The sequence below is a fragment of the Patiria miniata genome, unplaced genomic scaffold (genome assembly GCF_015706575.1).
Source record: "Patiria miniata isolate m_02_andy unplaced genomic scaffold, ASM1570657v1 HiC_scaffold_2, whole genome shotgun sequence".
NCBI classification, from domain to species: Eukaryota; Metazoa; Echinodermata; class Asteroidea; order Valvatida; family Asterinidae; genus Patiria; species Patiria miniata.
The window spans coordinates 7,623,454-7,635,869 of NW_024037058.1; the positions used below are offsets into that span (position 1 = coordinate 7,623,454).

At 36.8% G+C, this 12,416-nt stretch overlaps 1 protein-coding gene across 4 annotated transcripts; it reads left to right on the plus strand.

The window, feature by feature from the left end:
- Positions 1–12,416, plus strand: LOC119726243 (nuclear receptor subfamily 1 group D member 2-like). Of its 4 annotated transcripts, XM_038197864.1 has the most exons (8): positions 1–411; positions 798–956; positions 5,887–6,028; positions 7,560–7,704; positions 8,420–8,601; positions 10,104–10,337; positions 10,995–11,268; positions 11,858–12,416. In XM_038197864.1, the coding sequence occupies exons 1-8, from the start codon at positions 350–352 to the stop codon at positions 12,103–12,105; spliced, it is 1,446 nt and encodes a 481-aa protein (XP_038053792.1). In that variant the 5' UTR covers positions 1–349; the 3' UTR covers positions 12,106–12,416. The 4 variants fall into 4 exon arrangements, with proteins under 4 accessions (XP_038053792.1, XP_038053793.1, XP_038053796.1 ...); XM_038197865.1 differs by lacking the exon at positions 798–956 and having other exon boundaries at positions 5–411; XM_038197868.1 differs by lacking the exons at positions 1–411; positions 798–956 and adding an exon at positions 2,954–3,317.

Genomic DNA, 12,416 nt, shown 5'->3' on the forward strand with positions numbered 1-12,416 from the left:
CAAGCACCGGGCAGTGTTTACCTATCAATTGCGTCAAAGGCCGGTATGCCTATAGCAGCAGCGTAGAGCAGATTGAATTGAGCTCTAACGAGAAGCAAAAGAAAAATCGATCACGGGTAGATCGACTGTTAAATCGTACTTCGGTCCGAAAGTCCGAAGTCCTCGGGCAGAATAGAAAAGATTTGCCGGCCGAATGCGACGGACGAGAGAGGTGAACTACAGGGGAATCATACGGAGAGAGACGCTTGTGACGGCTGGACGCGTGGTGTTCACGTTGTCCGTTGACGACTGACGATAGCAAGCCTTCTGCGGGTCGGAAGGCTGACGGTGTGTGATACAAGACTGTTCCATGTTAGGCACGGGACCGGTGCAAGTCATTCCGGAGCGTTGGGGCTGGACCCTAAACATGCGGTAAGTTCAATCCATGTTTATTACCATGCATTAATTAATCAATACATGTATATACATGTATACATGTGTCTCTAAGTGGGTGTCAAACATGGAGAAAATGGTGATTCTGAATTGTGTACATCACCCCACTAAAGTGTGCACAGCTCGCGAATATATTATTCAAGCATTATAAACGCTCGTTATTATTTCGTGCATTGCCTATGCACTTTTCATGGTTTACGCAAGATGTTTTGTAACGAGATGTTACGCAAATGTTTGTTTTCGCGTGGAAAAATTGGGGGAGAGGTGAACAATTCTAGTGTGTCAAAAGGATTCACAGGTGTAAGTCGATTATTCAGTCAAGAAAGGGGATAAGGTAATTGTACAGTGGACATGTCCCTACCCAGGGGCCTACCCAGAAGTGGGGGGTGGTGCTCCGCCTATTTTATAGAACGGGGTGGAAAAGGAGGGAATCGAACTATGAGTGAAAAAATGGAGCAAATGACTTCACCTACAGACATCTTGGACTGGATGAGTGGAAAAGACCCTGGACATGAGATCGAATCGTAAGTCATGACAATTGAAAGGATTTATAATGTAATTCATGGACTTTTGTTATGTATTTCATTAACTTTGCATCTTAATTAATAAATTGGTCCTGAACTCAACCAAACTGTGTGATATAATTTGGTCGGGTGTCTGGGTTTTTTTTCGCAATTGTGGATGAAAAGGCTATCATTTATCTGTTAGACTAAAACCCCAAATCTTTTGCTATATTCAGTTCAAGTGTGATACCAGGTGCGTTTTAAATTTGTATTGTATCCAGATCAGCCCACCATTTTTTTTTGGAAGCATGTTAAAAAAGGAGAGATTTTTTGAAAAATCAGAAATTAAATTCAGAAATTAACAATTATTTCTTGTGGAAGCAAATGATCGATCCACGCATTTAATTTCATTAAAAACAACAAATGGAAGTAAGTTGAAATAAATATTTATTTTATTACCAAATTGTCGACATTTCTTATTCGATTTGTATCACAGCTAGAAAGTGTCCAGACCTTTTTGAACTTAACAAAGTGCAGTAACTTATGAAAAAGGTTTTACACAAGAAACATTCTTTGTTGAAATTTATTAAAAAGAACCACTTTTTATTCAAACATCTTGTGATATAGGAGTTTACCGTGGCCCTACACAATACGGAATAAAAATACCCAACATAATGTTTGTATTATATATAAAACTAATATAAACAAAAAAATATATATAAATCATCTTTTGTATAATATTGACGGTTTTAAAACCAAAAAAAGTATATAAACAAAACGAAATTGTCGTGGTTTTTTTTGGAGAAGTGATATATTTCCCACTCAACTCCTGGGTTTGTTTGTTTATTTTATGGACAAATTCCGTGGGCATTATTCCATACACGGCGGGCCAGACTAGCACCGGTCTATTTTTAACCCAGACCCCACCCCCTCCATTAGCTTTGTGGTAAAACCAAAACTAACCGGTAAAGGATGACTGTAAAGAGGGCAAGTTCTGTCTGTATTTTTTGTCGCGTTTTTGTTTACTTTCTGTTAGTGACTCATTAAAGAAGGTGGCTTTTTAGTTGATTTGTCATAAGGCGAGTTCTAAATCATAAAGTTTGGGCGTTTTTCCATTTTAGTTGGGGAAGAAAATTTTGTCAACTAACACCTGTTTTTTTTTTTTAAATCACTGATCGATGCTTCTGCATTGGCCAGAAGAAAAATCCAAGAAAAAAATGAAATAGGCAAAAATTTATATGCCAAGTCTTTTCATTCGGCACTTTTTACAAGAAAATTAATTTTCCGGATTCAAGAAAATACAAATGTATTGCTTTTTCCCACAAAATTTATGAGACAACTCATTTTCTAGGTAATGTTGTTTGTTACTATTTGTTGTTTGTTATTATTTATGTCTGTTTATTAGTTATTTTTGACAACCTAAAGTGCTTTTCAGGAAATTGAGATAATAAAATCCGATTCTCCGCTAGAAACAGAAAATCAAATTGATTCCCAAGGTTACAAACTTGTCTGTATTTTTTCTCTCAAAATGATAAAGATGGTTGATCTTCTTGTTTACACGTTAATTGTTGCTGGCGACGAAGTCGCTTCCCACAATTGTTACTCGAGATTACAGTCATTCCCTGCATACCAAGATACAGTTACCATGGCAATTTAATTCACATTGGTGTGGAAGATTGACAGATGAATTTGGTAATAAAATGCTGCACACACCGAATTCTTATTAATCAGTTTTGCTCAAGCCTGCAAACCATACAATGCCTCGTGGTTCCATCGCTTTCATAGCACCCCGAATTCACACACAATCTACGTCATTCGTTTTCAGTGGCGGTCTACCGTATTGATCGCTTCACTGTGTCATAATATTTCCATAATACTGGCAACAACAAAGGGTGATGTGAACGACAAAGGACCCGAGGCCGCTTTGGTAAATGGGCGTCTACTTCCACTAGTGAATAAAGTTTGTCTGTGTGACTTTCCTAAAGTTTCTTCATTGTTACAACTTCCTTAAAATACAATGCCCCGCGCCAGTGCGTGGCCAACGCCTATCATGATTAATGAAGAATCATAATCAACGCAATGCGTGTTCATCTTGTGGTGTCAACATGCACCTGGCACCCAAAATGTTTGAGATGGTTTGTTTTGGTTGAATCATGAATCCTGTGCTTGAATAATGTCTTGCTGACTTGCACAAACGCAGCGCGTCAGACACGAGTCACCATACCGCGTACTAAACAATGGAGGACCAAGTACGAAATGATACAGCAATTTGACATAAAGTACACCGTGAGCTTACCGTTTCAAGAGCTGAGAAATTCTCCATGGTGTGCCTGTTTCGTCTCTAAGAAAATTCAGCACTACTGCTCGTGTGTCGAGACCACGGTGCGTATTTGTAAACTAAAGTTATCAACACATGTCCGAGCAACTTTCTTGAAAAATGGCGGCGCCAGTAAACGAAAATTTCCACAGCAGTTCCCTTGCAAGGTAAGATGTCATAACAGCCACGAAATATCTCCTAATTCTGTCCAACAATAGCATGTCAACATGGCCAACACAACTCATGGCTGCAACTTTCCAGGGCGTCTTCTTTTGAAATGGCCAGCTTTTTCGCATATTTTTGTTCAACAGCCGTCGCCTGCAAACGATTCTGTCGAGGTTTTCAATTCAACTGCGTTAACTTATTTTATGCAAATTTGTGTGTGGCGTGATTTCATATTTCCCGCGCGCAAGCAAAAGTTTACCGTTGCATTGTGGGAAGACTTTGCTGTGCGTTCGGCTGATCGCTGTGGGCTGTTGAACTGAATAAAGTTCAGGAAATTGAAGTTATCAAGAAATATAAAGATTTATTTTTTTCAATGGAGAAATGAAGGGGAAAAAACGAATATTGTTGAAACTATTTGAACCTGTATACATTATGAGTTTGAAGCACTAGTATTCAATTGAAATCAATTGAAATTTACATAAATCAAGTGACATGTAAATTGAGCCGACTTTAAACTTAATTTAATATAATCTTATTCAAAATTTTAAAAAATCAACAAAAAGGATTTTATACTAGTAATACTTTTACAGATATTCATATGAAGAATTTATTGGCAAACTGTGATATATATCCATTTGAAAAAAAAAGTGGAAAATGTGCATGGTTATGAAACTTTATACTAGAATGAAAACAGTATGAAAGTTGTTTGTAAACTTCAGTTTTACGTCGTTGTATTCTTAAATTGTGTAACTTTTATAACAGCCGTTAAACTGGACTTGGGCAGCCAGATGAGAGAGCAAGATTCTAAAGGGGAACAAATTGGTGTATATTGCATTTTGGAAATTAACTCATCAATTATTCGCAGAATGAGAAATGAGAAATGATATTCAGTAGAAACAGCTGTAATTTTATTGTGACAAGAATACGAGGAAGTAAACTAATAGTTCTAACCTTAACTTATTCTAATTGAAAGGGAAACAATGTGTATGTAATACAAGTTCATTGACCTTGTTCAATATCATGAAAGTTTGGGTTGTGCATAAATTGTAAGCTGATCTTACTTTGAAATGTGAGAAAATGAATACATCAATAATTCAAGGAAATAATTTTCCACAGTGTGAGGAATTTCTTAAGTAGTTAATAGGCTTCTTTAATTTTTTTTGTAGGGAAAGCTTATTTGAGTGTAATATTTCTTTGTTTTTGTGGTGTGGATTTTAGATAAATTTCAAGGAGTTGTAAACCTAATATTGAGAAATTATATGTTTTTTTAAACATGAAAATTAGCATACAATAGTTTATTGCAAAATACAGGAACAGATTAAATTCATAATGTAACTAAATCTGAACTTCACTAGGTTTGAAACGTGTCGATGAAACTTTAAACTTCACTCACGGTGAGCGACAGAGTTCAGTTTCCCTTATCAGTATTCAACACAGGTGTGTGATAGTATACTTATTACTCCTTCCTTTAGTGGCGGTGAGAAAAACAACCCCTTTGGGTCTCTTTCAGAGGGAAATGTCGAAGGGAAAACCTCTTGTTGAGAAATAATTTCCTGGTACTAGCCTGATCTGGTAGGGTCTCTTGAGGGTTTGATCACATTCTTTGGATGTGGAAATTCAGTCAGTGAGGATCATTTACAGAATGTGGATCATTTTTTGAATAATTGGAGCATGCGAGCTAGAGGACTGAAGGTAATTGTACCAACTTAGCTATGAAGATTGAATTTATGTGGAGTTTTTGGCCAGTTTTGAAATAAAAGTGGTTCAGATCATGTTTAATATAACTGTCTTGGTACTTGTGAATGGCAGGTTAATATTTGGAGTATTCATTTCATGCACTCAAAAGGTACTGAGATTCAAAGAAAAGTTGGTTTATGTGCACAAAATTGAATTCGCTGATTCAGTTTTGAAGTTGCACACTTGCTAACCAATCGTCAAACCAGAATATAATAATAAAAAAAAATTGCATTCAAAAACTTGTGTGAAATGCTGCAGGCAAATGAAAAAAAGAACAGAATGCATATCAACTTGTTTTTGAGCATTTTGTTTTCAAATGCATAACATGTTTTAGTCAGGATTCTACACCATCAAGTTATGACCCCAAAAAAAATGCTCTTATGTTTTGCATTATTGAAGAACTTTTGTTTTCTTTTGTTTCTCTCCAATCTATCCTTTTTTTTCTGCCTGTTATTTTCATTCTCATCTTTCTCAACCTCTTTGTCCACATTTTTCTCTCTGATTGGGTTCTTTCTAATACCTTTTCCTCAAACTTTACACCTTTTCTCCATCTTCCTTTTCTTCATCCATCCTACCCTTTCTTTCAAACTTCACTTTCTTTATCATTTGCTTGGTTCTTTCTAATGTTTTCCATGGTTCTTTCTAATCATCTTTCAAATCTTGTTTCTCAAACTTTATACCTTCTGCCCAATTTCCATTTCTACTCCATGTTCCCCACCATCCCCTCTACAGACTAGTGCTGGACACTTCAGATGCAATGGCTCCTGCCTCTTGCAAGAAAACCCCTCCAAAACCCATCCTCCCACGGTGCCGGATCTGCACTGACGAGGCATCCGGTATTCACTACGGCGTGACATCGTGTGAAGGATGCAAAGTAAGTAGCATATTTCATAATTGTTTTCTCAATTTTGAGGAGAAAAGTTATATTTCATATACATGTATTGAAAGTAAGCTTAACATGTACACATTAAAATCATCAATTTCTAAATTTTCAGGGGAAACGTTTGTTTCAGATCATTCAATTTATCTTTAATTTGTGTACTTTTATTGTTTTTCATTGACAGTGTAAATTTTTATTCAATTGTGCACTGTAAAATTCAAATGCACATTGACTACTACTAATGAAAAGCATGGGAAAAAAACACATCAGAAAATGAAAATATATCATCAAATGTACTTGTACTTGATTTTATATCCAGATTATATATCTAATATATTATTTTATACTTGCCAGTCAGGCCTTGCCAAATTGTGATGCTACCTGCAAACTTTCAAATTCAAGCTTTTAATTTTTTTGGACATCAACCACATCAAATGAAAAGTTGATGAAATACATTTTTTAATGGCTCTTATGTAGAACATCAGATTTAAGGTCATTCCCCCAAAAACGGAACAGTTTTCGTGTCAATTAAGTTAATTAGCACAGATAATGTCACAATTGTCCTTGATGAATTAATAAGATTCAATTAATTACATGAAGCAGGTGCGTTAAAGTAGATAATTGGTCATTAGCTTAGAGAAAGGAAAAGTAAGGGCAGGAAAAATGGGTTGATCTGCTGTGGAGCAAATTTTGTCCAATTGTCCCAGTTCAAAGTTTCTGAATGGATTCCAGTACGAAGGCATGTGTGGTTAAAATGCCTTTGTTTGATTTGGGAGGGGCCACTGCAGGGGAGATTTTTGTGGTTTGTGAAACCTCTTTGGTGTTGGGAGGATTTAGTTTTGTACACCCCCCCCCCCAACAAAAAAATGGTGAGACATTAGTACTTTAGGATTTTACAAGGTGTGTTGTTGACACTATTAGAAACTGTGAATATCAACTTGGGGGATGTGTTACAATGTATATAACTTAAGCAATCACAATACAAAATATTTGAACATTCCACTTGTACCACTTCATAATCCATCAATAAAAACTAATAAAAAGGTCCACAAAAAAATTAATAAGAAATTCCTTCAAAAGCCTTCAATAAAAAGTTCAATTTTAAAAAAAAAAATAAGCATGGATCAACCTTTAAACCAACATGAGCCAACAGCAAAATATGTTGTTGAAGTTGTTGAGCTGAGAAGTGGAAATAAACACCTTTTTGATTGAGGCCACATGAATGTTGTTGGAATTAGCATTTTGTTTGAAGATCTTTTATTTAAAAGACAAATATTTTGTTGACCATAGCTCCCCAGGTATTTTTTCAAGAAATTTTTTGAATTTCCCTTAACCCACAACTGTGCAATAATCTGATCATGGCACATAATTCTAAAATGTTTGTATGAATTTTCAGTGCAAAAACTCGATGAGTATTATCTGGGCTTGGCCTTTCCTCTGTCCTGCATAAACTTCCAAAAACCCTCAATTTTGAAGGATCAAGAGAGTTTAGGGTTCAATATGTTTTTTTTGTTTTTAATTTTAGGGATTCTTCAGACGTTGCATCGGCAACAAAACGTTAATCGTTCAGTGCCAGAAAGAAGGGGACTGCGACATTGACAAGACCAGCCGAGGGCGCTGTGCGCACTGCCGCTACCAAAAATGCCTTGCGGTCGGCATGTCCGTTCACTGTGAGTATCCGGAACAGAATTTTTCAAATTTACCTCTTGGATAAGTCCCCAATACAATTAATTAAACCGGGTGAAGTTTGTAGAAACGTGGCATACTTCCGGTTTGAATAGGTAATATAAACTCTTAGTATGACTCATTATGACCTGCAGACATATTGGCTTTTGTGAGGAAAAACCATTTATGGAGTTTCAAAACTAGTACGTTAAACCTGTTGTACACCCTTTTTTAAAAGTATATTCTAGCCTTTTTTTCCAGTCATTTGTTAATTTGAACTCAACAAAATATAGCTTTATGAAAGCATGGTGAATCACTGTTAGGTATTGTCCGAAGCTAATGTACCATTTCTTGTACATAAAAAGAGGAGGAACTCCAGTGGAGAAATACTTTACAAATCAGTATTGTGAAAAAAAAGTCTTAAAAAAGAATACAAAAAAGTTGATTCATGGAATTTGTTGAAAGAGATGGCAAAATATCAACACTGGTCGGGGGAAACTTAATGTACTTTTTTTTGTGGAAAAATGAAATATTTTCAAAAAGAAAAAAGTTTCTGCTTGAAATAGTTTTAAAATAAATTTGCTTTTCTTGGTTTATTCTTTAAAAAAAAATTAACCGATTTAAAATTGTATTCAATGTGAAGGCAGCACAAGGATTTACCAAATCAAAGCAACTTAAAATTGAAAAATCTTCCTTTTTTTCTGATGTTACTTTAATCAGCTGTCAGGGTAGGCCGATATTCCAAGAAACAGAAAGCGAGGAACTTGGCAGAGATCCAAAGCCTGTCGACCAACGAGAAGATCCGAGAGCGCGAGCAGAAGGACCGAGAGATGTACGCCCTTATTCAGAAGCTAGTCCACGCCTATGAGGGGACGTGCTTCACGAACAACACCCATGCACACGTGAGTGGAATTTTGTGGCTATGAGCTCAAGTTCTTGACACTGACGGCATTGGTTACTTTCAGGACCCCACTATTTTTGTTCACCATTGCAATTTTCCCCATGCTCATTAAAAGAATGCGTTTTCTTTCCCTTATATAAGAACAGGGTCCTAAAGTAACTAATGCCTATTGACAAACTACGGTAAATAGCCATAGCCGTAGATGATAATGTCCATTGTGGCTTCGGTTTTGCCATTTGCAAACTACTGCAAAAAGCCATACCCATAGACAAAAGTGCCCATTTTGAACATGAGCTGTAGGCTGGTTCATAATTGTCACAAATTTGGGACATTATTGCAATTACAAAGCTTTTGTCCTGTAAATGTGTAGAAGTTGAACACCTTTCAACCTAGTGAACTTTGAGTGATATCATAATGTAACGGCACCCCATCTTGGACAACCAAAGAAATTGAAAGAATAGAAAGCAGAATATGATTTCCAAGAATTTATGAAAGACAAAAATAAATAGCAGTCAGAGGGGAGCTAAATGAGATTGAAACTGAAACTTACATGTTAACACATTCAGCCACAGCAGTGCAGGCCCATCTACCAGTACTCGTACATGACTGCATAAAATTACAAAACAACATGCATGGCCAACGCCCAGTCTGAAAGTCCACATGGGACCCAGGGTTTTTATAGTGAAGGAGATTACAATTAAAGGAATTTCCTTATAACAAAAAGTAACCCACTTCACCCACTTGTGAAAGTTTTTGCTTAACAATAGAGATCCCAACCCATGCTGGAGGGCGAGGGCTCTAATCTGCTCAAACGTTTAAAGGCTCTTAATCCCCGTAGACAGGAGCAAGGGCTCTAATCCAGTGTAGTGCCCGGTATATAATTATTCAAAAAAAAAGCAATGAGATTAATCCACTGTATGGCCACCACCAGGGCCCTACTTGGATGAGGCTATACAAAGAATTTGGGGTATTACAGTAATGTCAGACACAGTTGTTCATACATCTGGTATAAGCTTGTATAGAACCGGTTATTGTTACAATAATTACTTGAAATGAACTGGCCAAACCCAGATGTCGGGAATATTGTTTTAGTGAAGTTCTGCATGTAGCACTTTCAAAATCTAGAATACTCAAGCCCAATTCATAAGCTTTCTTGTAGTACAAGAATCATTCAAATCACTCATGAAACTTTCAAGGTACAGAATTTTAAACACAACCTCCGTTTTTAAAGTTGTGTCCACGGATCACAGAAAGGTAAGAATGTTCTTTCAGGAAAATGAAAACAAATCACATAGTGATGTGTGTGAATTGTTTTCATATCCTAGATATAGGCCATATCATATCCTAGATTTTGAGAGTGTTACATGTTGAACTTCACAAAATCAGTAGTCCCGACATTGTGGTTTCATTTTTTTTCTTAACTCACCCTGTAGGTCTCAAAGCCTCAGAAACATTGGCATCAATTAGAAATGTAATTGTTCTCTCTCTTTTTGTCGCTTTTAGCTGAAATTGAAGCAGTCATCATTGGAGAGTGACGTAGACATGATTCAGGGTGATCTGTCCTTGCTCGCGGCCCAGGAATATGCTCTCCTGGCACCTCAACCAATCGTAGACCCCGAAGCTATTTATGCCCAGATCTGTGCCGTCCGATCATTCCTGACGGACGTGATCACGCCCTCGGTGGTCAACGTTGTCCAGTTCAGCAAGAACCTGCCAGGCTTTTGCGATCTTTCACAGGTAGGTTGTTTTTTCTTTAACAGAAAAGATCTTAGTGCTCTCTTCAGTGTTTGTGTTTGGAATTATTCTAAAAGGAAACTTGTCAAAGTGTAATGTTTCCAATTTTTTATTAACCTCCTTATATGTTCTTCTGATTGATTTACTCAAAATTCCTTTGGGTTACTTTGAACATTTAATTGACAAATATTTCCACTCTATAGTTGGTACCCAGCAGGGTCATCACTATTTTCTTTGGTTTCTAGATGGCCCGCACTCCGAACATCCCATATATCTTAAACTATTGTTGAACTGTGAAGTAACATTGCACACTTGAAACTTGAAACTTGAAACTTAATCTGGTACTTAAAACTGACTTTTCTTCGGTGTCTCTTGGAATATTGAAAATCATATAACATGTAAAATCAAGAAAACAGTAATTCAATTTCTAAACAAGTAGAGTGCGCGCTTTACATTTGAATACTAGCAGTATTTGTGTCAAGTGCAAATTATTCTTTTGCAGACAAAAAAATTAGGACCTCTCACTTGTTTTAGATTAATATTTCAGGTCAATCCAGTCAGTAAGCATTTTGCTTTTGCAGCACGGTATTCATTTTTTTTTTCAGGCTGCCAACCAAGTCACAAAAATATTTTCACTTTTTATTTTTCTTCTGTCATCAGGGTGACCAAATGACCCTCCTCAAAGCTGGTTTCTTTGAGATTTGGCTCATCCGCACCGCCCCTTTCCTCACACTCATCGACGAGGACACCCTCAGCTTTGGCGGGCCCAAGGGCTGCGACGAGCAGTACACCTTCCGACTGTCCAACCTCCAGGGCTTGGGGCAAGAGGAGCATTTCTGGGAGACGCTCTTCGACTTTGTCCGCAACTTCAACGCTCTGGATTTGATCAAAGAGGAACTGGCAATATTTACGTCTATTGTCATCCTCTGCAGCGGTACGTTTATTTTTCTTTTTTTATTTTTCCCCTGATATGCCCTGTATAGAGAGTAACAGGCAGGGCAGTTTTGAGCAGTACAGGGACTAAATGGGTTAAACCCATTAATTTTATTTGAAAGTGAAACAAAATGACACACTTACGCATTCTGAAATGAGTTCATTTGAAATGGGAGCATGCCATTACTTTTACAAAGTCTCTAGAACTGAAAACACAATCTCAACCTAATGAGTTTTACAGCTGGTTCAGACTAGTAAATGTCTTTATCTTTATAGACAAAAGATAAGGAAATGAAAGTTATTAGTATAGATGCATTAATCTTTGGATTTTATCAATCATGCTTCAATAAAAAAAAAAAAACGTTTAGTCTTTTCACTTCAATTAAAAAAATAATAAAATTGTAAAAATATAATTTTTCAAATTATAGCAAAAAAATATGTAAACATGCGTCAATAGCCTGAAATTGTTTCTTTGAACTCCCACAAAATGGCATTTCAGTGTTCCCATTTGCTTTTTTTGACTTTGTAAAGTGTCAAATGGTCAAAGTTTGCATGAACGCATTTTTTTTTTGCAATTCGTATGACTCCAGATCGTTATGGACTAGAAGACAGCGCCCGTGTGGAACAGCTGCAGGGAGAACTTGTCGCGGTCTTGAAGCGCGAAGTCACCCGGCGGGACTGGAAGAACAAACAGCTGTTTGCACGGCTACTGATGCAGGTCACGTCAGTCCGCGTCGTCTCCATGCTGTTCAACAAGTGCGCGAACAACTTCCGACGCGCGTGGCCCCACCTCGAAATCCCGGCCCTTTTAGCGGAAATCCTCGACTACGAGTACTAATGCTAAAATCTTATCACGCACAGATGTTTCTTTCTCAACTTTTTTGGGATTATCTTTCCTTCATTTTGCAAAGAAATTTTTTTTTTCGGGAGTGATTATGTACAGAGTTTCTTTTTGATTACAAAAAAGTGTGTGTTTTTGAGTGAAAAAAAAGGAGGATATTTTTTGAGAATTTATTTCAAATGTGGACCAAGAAAAATTAATTTACGTGATAATTGTGACTATATGTACGTACTTACGACAGAAATATTTTGTACCTGATGATTATATTTGTTCTAAAATTAACAAACAAATTGAGGTATGATGTACAA

Coding starts and splice junctions, on each gene's coding strand:
- LOC119726243 (XM_038197864.1), top strand. CDS start 350: ATGTTAGGCACGGGACCGGTGCAAGTCATTCCGGAGCGTTGGGGCTGG. Junction 957..5,886: donor CCTGGACATGAGATCGAATC/GTAAGTCATGAC, acceptor TCCCCTCTACAG/ACTAGTGCTGGACACTTCAG. Junction 8,602..10,103: donor CGAACAACACCCATGCACAC/GTGAGTGGAATT, acceptor TGTCGCTTTTAG/CTGAAATTGAAGCAGTCATC.